At 40.4% G+C, this 8,763-nt stretch overlaps 1 protein-coding gene across 6 annotated transcripts in view; it reads right to left on the reverse strand.

The window, feature by feature from the left end:
* Positions 1-8,763, reverse strand: part of DOCK9 (dedicator of cytokinesis 9) — a 222,893-nt gene that overhangs the window by 162,794 nt on the left and 51,336 nt on the right. For all 6 annotated transcript variants that reach the window (XR_002098921.1, XM_019524534.1, XM_019524533.1 and 3 more), the window contains exons 3-5: positions 6,101-6,190; positions 3,886-3,968; positions 1,997-2,066 (exon numbers count right to left, since the gene is read on the reverse strand). Coding sequence is in view for 5 of the 6 variants with exons in the window: in XM_019524534.1 (XP_019380079.1) it covers positions 1,997-2,066; positions 3,886-3,968; positions 6,101-6,190 (243 nt within the window). In the remaining variant the exon portion in view is untranslated. The remainder of the gene's footprint in view (positions 1-1,996; positions 2,067-3,885; positions 3,969-6,100; positions 6,191-8,763) is intronic.

Consider the following 8,763-nt stretch of genomic DNA (forward strand, 5'->3'; position numbering starts at 1 on the left):
GGGGGGAAGGGGGGCGGCTCAGCTTGGTCATCTTTTTCCAATAGCATGGCTCTACTAAGGCTGGGTTGGCCAATCTTGCTAACCTGTGTATGTTGTAATACCCAAATGTTTAAAATCATTATGGTTCACACACATAGTAAAATTAGTGAAGACAGTTTTTATTCAGAACTCCAGAAGTGAAAAAAAAGCTCCTGAACTTTAAATTAACAGATGGTGCAATAAAAAGGAAAACAAAATCCACAGCCAACAGCACAGTGCTTTTACACTGAAAGTTTGCTTCCTGTTCCCAACAGATTATAGATTCATTTCCCTATTTTCATTCTTGCACACTGATGTTTTCCATGTTTTTCCAGAGTAAGCTCCAAACCCTCCTCCTGCAGAGATTATTGTTTCAACAATCATCTATTTCCCTAGATTAGCACCTTGCTCTGAAGCCAATTTTAAAATCTGCTGATAAACAGCACTGACCATCTGTTGACCCAATACCTAGAATGACCAAAATCCCTTAGCTACATATGCATTTTTTAAGGTATGATAGCACTGTTACTCATTTGCTTTTTTAAATTTTTGCATCATTTGCAAACTTTGGTGTTCATATCCTTTTTAAAATAATAGTTTTATAAATAAGATTAAAGGTTCTAAGGCTTTTGCAATAAATTCTTGTCTAGAATTTAACATGTTTTGACCCCAGAAAGCCAATCTTGTCACTTGAAAGAAGAAAACACTCTTGGCTTTGTTTTGTCAGTATTACTCATGAAGTTTATTAATTTGACAAAGTGTGTCTGATTTCAATTATATTAAGCTCTTTTCTTCCCCAGCTCTCTTTTCCTACTGCTATGTTGCACGGAGGAACGTACACATATCTTTTACAGTCATTAAGAAAGGAACATGATGTTATTGTTTTTAATAGCAGAGAACTAGACTCAGACTACATACAGACATTCACGTCTACTGGAAGCAATATCTTCTGGTAGAAAAACAGCCCAGGAGCTGGACTGTATAGATGTTCCTCCACCCCATGGCTGCAGAGCATCACAGGCAACCTCTCTAGCCAGGGGCATTAAAAAGATGATCCCATGGCCATTCCCACCTGTAGGGGAGGCCATTAATTGCCTGGGAAGAAGACATACAGTCAAGCAGAAGTTGGCAGCTCCCGAAAAGCAGAAGATACCACAGATAGCCAGGGGGGTTCCAGCCTAAGAAGAATGCCCCTGTATACTACCAATCGGCTGACTGGTAGGAGGGAAGCATTCTCTCATGGTGGGAACCCTCCGAATTCTCCCCTGTAGGAGACTAGCTCTGCTCCTTACAAACCTCCAGGCTGACCCAGAAGAGTACAGGGAGTGAGGAGGAGCACTCAACTGGTACGGCATAGCTTTGGGAGCCTTGTGGCAGGGACATGACAGCCTGCCTTGCCCTACACTGCATCAACCTGACCACAATCAGTGCAAGGTAAGACGGGGGCATTTTGCAGTGGTGGCAAGGCTCCACAGTCTTGTCGCTGTAGCACAGCAGCCTGCCTTGCTCTGTATTGCTTTGGTCAACTGGGCAGCATGGGCAGCAAGGGGAAGCCAGAGGGGCTAGGAGCCAGGTGCTAAGCAAAGCTCCGTAGGACCAGCTACCAGCCCTTTTGGCTTCCCCTTGCCTTCCAGCTAATTAGCAGGTTAGAAATTTAAAAGCCAGCAGTTGGGAGCGGAGCTCAGGGTTGGCAATTCTGTCTATACACAGAAAGTGTACATCTGTGCTTGGCCTCAGTAACCCAAGAGGTTCCTTCCAGTCCTATGTCCTACTACAATTTTTACTGTATAATGGTATTGGACATTGAGAGTATAGGATTGGTTAAAAGTCCACACCTATAGATTTTTCAGTTTCAAATATTAGAAATTTAAATAAGATCAGATTGCACCTAGATCTCTATTTTTACTTGAAACATGTTTGAGGCTACTTTTAAATGGACCAGTCTTAACTAAATGATATAGAAAACAAATCAACTCACCTCATCTTTATCTGCTTCTTCATCAACTTCATATACATGAACTGGAAGTTTGTCTGATTTGGTCCCTTTGCTAAAGGAGCAAAAAAGAAAAAAGAAAAAAAAGTATAAGTAGTCATGATCATTTACTTACACATGTTTATTCAGTACTATTTTAAATTTCCCTCAGCTGAAAGAACAAAAAGTCATTAAATATCAATAGGCCAAAACACATTCTCTGATGGACTATAATTCAGTTCAGCTATTTCCCCAGCTTACACACCCTGCACTTTATAAAGGCCTCATTATCCTGACGGAAGAAGCCCTTGGATTGAGCTCAAGAGAAGTAAATGATCTTCTGCAATTGCAATGCTGTTTTACCTCCCACGCATCTAATAAGCTGGGGGCAAGACTTTGCAAATGATCTCTTAATCTTTCAGACGCTGTGGGTACGCTTTACGGTAGAGTAGACTCTGTAGTGACGCATCACAGTCTACACGTGTGCCAATATTAGGACACTGTAGATTAACTAACTCCACAGTAAGATAGATATTGGGAGCAAGAAGCATGATAATGGCAAAGATAGTGGCTCAAAGATGATGTCAAAGGTGACTGAGGTAGAACCATCAGTTCTAACCACAAAAGCACACACATTTCTCTCCCTTACCCCATTCTTTTTCCCAAAAATGGGGGTTTGTAAATGAACTTTTCCCAGTCCCATGCATTTCATTACCTGCCTGCATGCCAAAATCTTGAATCACTTCCAATTTATTAAAAAAAAATTCCACAGTGCATTTAGGGCTGTTGGTTGTAGCTGTCTTGGTAGGCAGACAAAGTTGGGTAGATGTGATGCGTTTTATCAGACCAGCTAAATAATTGGAAAAATTGTTCTTTGCAAGCTTTTGGGCACATACACCCCTCTTCAGGCATAGAGAGAGCCCAAAAAAGGGTATTTATGTCCTGAAAGCTTGCAAGGAACCATTTTTCCAACTATTTAGCTGGTCTAATAAAAGATGTCACATCTACCCAAAGCACAATGTGTTTAAGGTGTTATCAATACAGAAAACCTGTGGTACACTAAAACGTTAATTTCCACCTGATATTAAGTAACACAGGGATATTGTATTAATGGTATTATTCATTTTTATATCCAATTCAATTAAAGAAGGCTAATCTTTTAATGTAATTGAAGCAATATTTCTCAAAGAAATCTGATTATCAAATTCAGATCTAGGTTGCTGCAAAGTACACTTGTTCATATAACCTTGGACTATTCTGATCATAGCTGACATAGGCATATTTCTTCATCAGTTAACTGCTTTTAAATTATTCAGAAGTTGAATCATGCAATATATAAGGATCTAGCCAGGCAATGTCAAAGACTAACCGATTTCCTCCAAAGCTACATTCTATAAAGTGTGTACAGCCAGTTCAAAAGATGGTAAGAGACAAATAATTTAGTTTCAGGAAAAAACTAAACACACAAACAAAAACACCTAATGCCCGTCTTTTTTTTTTTAATACTGTTCTAACATGCAGGTCTCAAACTTCTTTTGTTGTTATTATTGCTATTGAAGAACTGTATATAGTGTCAGTGCTTTATAAAAAAAAAATAAATATGCCCATTACTGTCCATGAGAATCCTGGCCACATTAAAATATAAATTAGATTCTATCCCCAAAACTTCTGGAACCTTGCCAAAAGCTGCCTCAAATATTGCGAAGTCTGTACATTTCTATCACAGTTTAAAATAACTTCTTATATTTTAATCATAAGGTTTATTTTTGCCTTGTTAAGTACAGAACTTGTTTACCTAGCCCTACAATTAAGACAGCTTTACAAACATGTTTAATGTTTTTGAAGTTGCTCTGAAAATTTATACTCTGTAATATAGTACAGAATAATTCACTTACGTTGGAAGCTGACGAAACTCTCCTGAGTAGTCTTCATATTTATAGTTAACAACATGCCAGTCTGAATTGTAAGTTTTGATGCACTATATTAATAGAAACAAGTTCACAATATATTAACTTAAACATGTTCAACTGAAAGCATTCCCTAGAAAAAAGCAGGTTTTCTATATTATGGGTCCTTCTGAAATACTATTATGGTTACCTGTTATGCTTAAATTTTTTTTGTTCTTAAATATGAGAAATATAATTTTCAAGTATGTTTAAGCAATCAAATGAAGAATCTAAACCGAGCAATAAAGTGCTTAGCAAAAAATTGAAAGCACTAGTAAAGGCACAAAGAATCTATAAAGCTAGTTTTATCAAGTTAGTCAACACCTGAACTTTACCACTTTCTTCAGTGGCATCATTTAAAAGCGACTGGAAACCTGACTGAACATTTAGCATACTTTGTCTAATACTTTGTATTATCAGAACAGCATGATCAATTTAGGACTTTCACTTTTAGAAGAAGAAAAATCAGGATTCAATTTAAACTTATATTTTTAATCCAACAAGTATGTTTTGAATCCAAACTGCATGTCTGCAGCTGTTGAAAGACAATTATGTCATTCTGTTCTGGACTAGATCACAGGAAGTTTCATTTTACTCCACCCCTGTGGCTGTCACACAACAATACTGATTTATCTTGGCATTAGAAGAAGTAATAACATTTTTATGTATATTGCCAGAGACAATATTATACAATACTTCATAGCCAGCATGTTTTATAAGTAAGTTTTACACATACTATGAACACATAAAACAGGCCATGTAATATTTCTAAAACATTTTTATACATTTTTTATAAAGAATAATTATTGGGCAAATTCAAGTGCCAGTCACGTTTCATTAAACTTTATAGTTTAACTTACCCATGCTGCTCCCTACAACCAAGCGCATCTTACAGTGAGATAAAAGCACAAAGGTTCTGACAAACTAGCTTCAGAATCAGAAGAGACTAAAAATAGGCCTGAATGTGTCTTGTACATTTTTCTTAAAACAGTACAATTACTAGCAAAATAACTGTGATAGAAATAGAGGATTGAAAAAAAATTGATGGTGAAAAAAAAATGTCTCCTAGTCACTAAATGAGAAGTCATTGGTAAATAGAATGAAATTTAAATAGACTCTGACCCATTTCACTGACCAGAAACTTAGAAATTTCAAATTTGCTGCAGGAAAGCAAGAGCAGCAAAGGCTAAAAGAAAGAAGGAAGAAAGGAGAAACACCCACACTACTATTAATCCAAGCAAGGGACCTCCAGAACAAGCAATACAGGACACAGGTAAAAAGCCTCAGACATACACCAATGATTACATGAAATATATAGTTATCAAATGAGATACCACCCTTCAAATACAGCTGCTAAAGAATTGGATTTCTTACCTGGACATTAGGGCTGTGCGGAACAGCACCGTTCTGCTTTGACTTCCGTTTCAACGTTTCAATGGAACAGTGTTTCGTTTAGAGTTTTGTTTAGTTTTGAAAGCACTGTTCCATTTCATTCCACTGAAACTGTTTCACTATTTTGATGTTTTGCCCATAGGCTATAGTGGGGAAGCACAAAACTGCCTATAACTTTGTCATTTCTTGCCCGATTCAGATGAAATGCGCAGGGATGGTAGCCCCTTCCGAGGGCATGACACATTCCAAGTTTCAAGGACATAAGTGCAGAGGTTTCTGGGAAACTGCACCTCAAGGTGTTAACAAGCAAAACTCCTATCACTTGCCAGCAGCAGCAGCTTCCTGTCATCCAGCAGGCAGATCCAGGGGCCTTAACCCCCAGGAGGCATCCAGCACAGCTCCTGCAGCCCTCCTGGGAGCGCAGGTGGGTCCCTGATCTGCCTGCCAGATCACAGGAGGCTGCTGCTGCCGGCTGGGACAAGCACTGAAGCCAAGTAAGCCCTTGTTTCATTTCAAAGCTGTTTCAAACGCTTTTGTTTCAGTTCGATTTCGCTGTTTGAGCTCGAAACGTATCGAAATAGCTTTGAAATGAAACACCCAGAGAAATTTTGCACAGCCCTACTGAACATTTCCCCTGGACCCCCACTGGGTGTGAATTAGATTAGCTAGAGAACAATAAATATTCAATCTAAAAAAGCAAGCCGACAACTGAAATCTGTAGTTACATGCATGTACACTAGTATACCTTCCCCCCCACTCCACACACAGTTACCTCAGTTACAAACAAACTGTGAGCTTCCTTCTCTGCATTATCAGGAACTGTAGAGCATATATATCGACTCTGACGTTTCAGTAATGCTGTCTGGTAATTGAAAAAGAAAAGGACTTCAATCAATTAAAAAGCAAATATAATGTAGTAAAATCCAGTTTCAGTTAATTTCATCAATATAAATCAGATGCACTTTAGAAAAAACATTTGATCTATCCCAATTAAAAAACAAATAACATTCCAGAAAGGCAAATACATTATGTACTTTTATTGTTGATGTATTACTTTATACCTCAAGGTTTTGAACAGTGCTTCCATTTCCTTTAGTAAGACCCAAAACATGAAATAAAGCAGTATAAGCATTTCATACCATAAAAAAGACATTTGTTGCACTTTATTTGTTATGAGGGTGCATTAAAAAGACAAATGTGAGAGTTTAATTCTACCTTTATTGGTGGAGATATCAAACATTAGCTATAATATTAGATATATAATATAATATTTTGTGTGCTTAAACACAGAAGTCACATCTATTCATTGAGGTATCCATGCAAATTATTCAGAAGACTTTTTCCACAGCAGGTATTAAATGCAGATCTCATACTTTACCATTCTTTAAACCTGAGTGTGAAGACAGTGCGAAGGCTATGCTGTTCCCCACCCATCATCATCTGCACCTCCTTACACATCCTTAAACTCCCCATAGGACCCTGACTGGAAGCCACATCCCAGACCCGCGCCATGTCTCGGAGCAAGTGCTGCTGCTAGACAAAGGCATACCTTCCTTTCAGTGTGCTGCCCAGTACCACTGCTCTTGTAAACTACTGGATCTTGGAACCTTTTTAGTCCATTAATTACAAAAGCCAGCAATATTTCAGCAAGTGCAACAAACCACACTTCCCGGATATGGGATCAGAGAAGGGCCAAACCGAGGTACTGTGGGTCAGGATACAAGGGGGTCGGGAGGGTGGGGAAGAGACTTTGTCTACTATAGACCTCCACACCAGGAGGATGAACTAGACCTGGAATTCTCCAGAGAGCTCTCAGGGGCTGTACAGTCGAGAGATATGGTTGTCATGGGTGACCTAAACTACCTGGACATCTGCTGGGGGAAGCAGCTGGCCAAATCTAACTACTCACATAGGTTCTTAACTTGCATACAGGACCTCCACCTAATGCAGGAGGTATATGATCCCACTAGGGGAAATGCCTTGCTGGACTTGGTGTTAGCTACACGGGATGACCTGGTGGGGAATCTACAGGTACAAGGTAACCTAGGGGATAGTGACCATCAACTGATTGAATTCACTATCCAGCAAAGGGTGGGTAGACTAACCAGCAGGGATGAAGTGCTAGACTTCAGAAAGGCTAATTTCAGCGTGCTCAGGAGATTAGTTAGTGAGGCGTTAAAACTCAAGAGCACTGGCAAAATGGGGGTCCAGGCAGGGTGGTCATTCCTCAAGGGAGCAATCTTACAGGCACAGACGGAGACAATCCTGTTGCGCATAAAAGGGGCAAAGGGACCAAGAAGCCCTCTTGGCTGAACAAGGAAGTCCAGGAAAGCTTAAGGGCAAAGAAAGAGGTATACAGGCTGTGGAAACGGGGTAGCTATCAAGGAGGAGGAAAACTTCCCTGGCTCGCACTTGCAGGGAGTCAGTTAGGAAGGCCAAAGAAAGATTAGAACTTAGGCTGGCAACAAAACTGAAGGACAACAAAAAGTCCTTCTTCAGGTATATAGGGAACAAAAGGAAGGCATAGGATAGCATAGGACCCCTACAGGACAAACTAGGGCAATTGGTGACAGAGGGGCGACAAAGCTGTGCTCTTCAGTGAGTTCTTGGCATCTGTATTCCTAGACACAGATCAAGACAAATCTCCCAATTGGATCACAGACAGACACAGGAGGGCCACCAGCCCACCAACAGTTAGTGCAGACTTAGTGACGGGGCACTTGGAGGGGCTGGATGTGTTCAAATCAGTGGGACCAGATGAACTGCACAGATTTATAGATTTCGTAGACATTAGGGCTAGAAGGGACCTCGGAAGATCATCAAGTCCAGCCCCCCACCCGAAGGGCAGGAAGTCAGCTGTTGTCATAGGATCCCAGCAAGATAAACATCCAAATTTCTCTTGAAGGTGTTCAACGGAGGTGCTTGAACCACCTCCGATGGCAGGCTATTCCAGATCTTGGGGACTCGGACAGTAACGAAATTCTTCTTTATGTCCAGCCTGAAATGGTCTTACAGTAGTTTATAACCGTTCGACCTCGTCATTCCTTGGGGCACTCTGGTGAACAAATGTTCCCCCTAAATACCGGTGGTCACCCCCGATAAACTTATAGGTGGCAACAGATCACCTGAGCCTGCGCTTTTCCAGCCTAAAGAGCCCCATAAATCTCAGCCTCTTGTCATAAGGTCTGTTGTCCTGACCTCTGATTATGCACCTGGCTCTTCTCTGGACTCTCTCAAGCTTCTCCACATCCTTTTTGAATTGTGGGGCCCAAAAGTGGACACAGTACTGCAGCTGCGGCCTCACCAAGGCCGAGTGCAAGGGGAGAATGACATCCCAGGATTTGCTTGAGAAGCATCTATGGATGCAAGCCAGGGTTTTGGTTGCTTTACTAGCTGCAGCATCACACTGAAGGCTCACGTTCATCTTGTGGTCAA

This window comes from Gavialis gangeticus, unplaced genomic scaffold, assembly GCF_001723915.1.
Source record: "Gavialis gangeticus isolate Ggan-Ray unplaced genomic scaffold, GavGan_comp1, whole genome shotgun sequence".
Taxonomy (NCBI): Eukaryota; Metazoa; Chordata; order Crocodylia; family Gavialidae; genus Gavialis; species Gavialis gangeticus.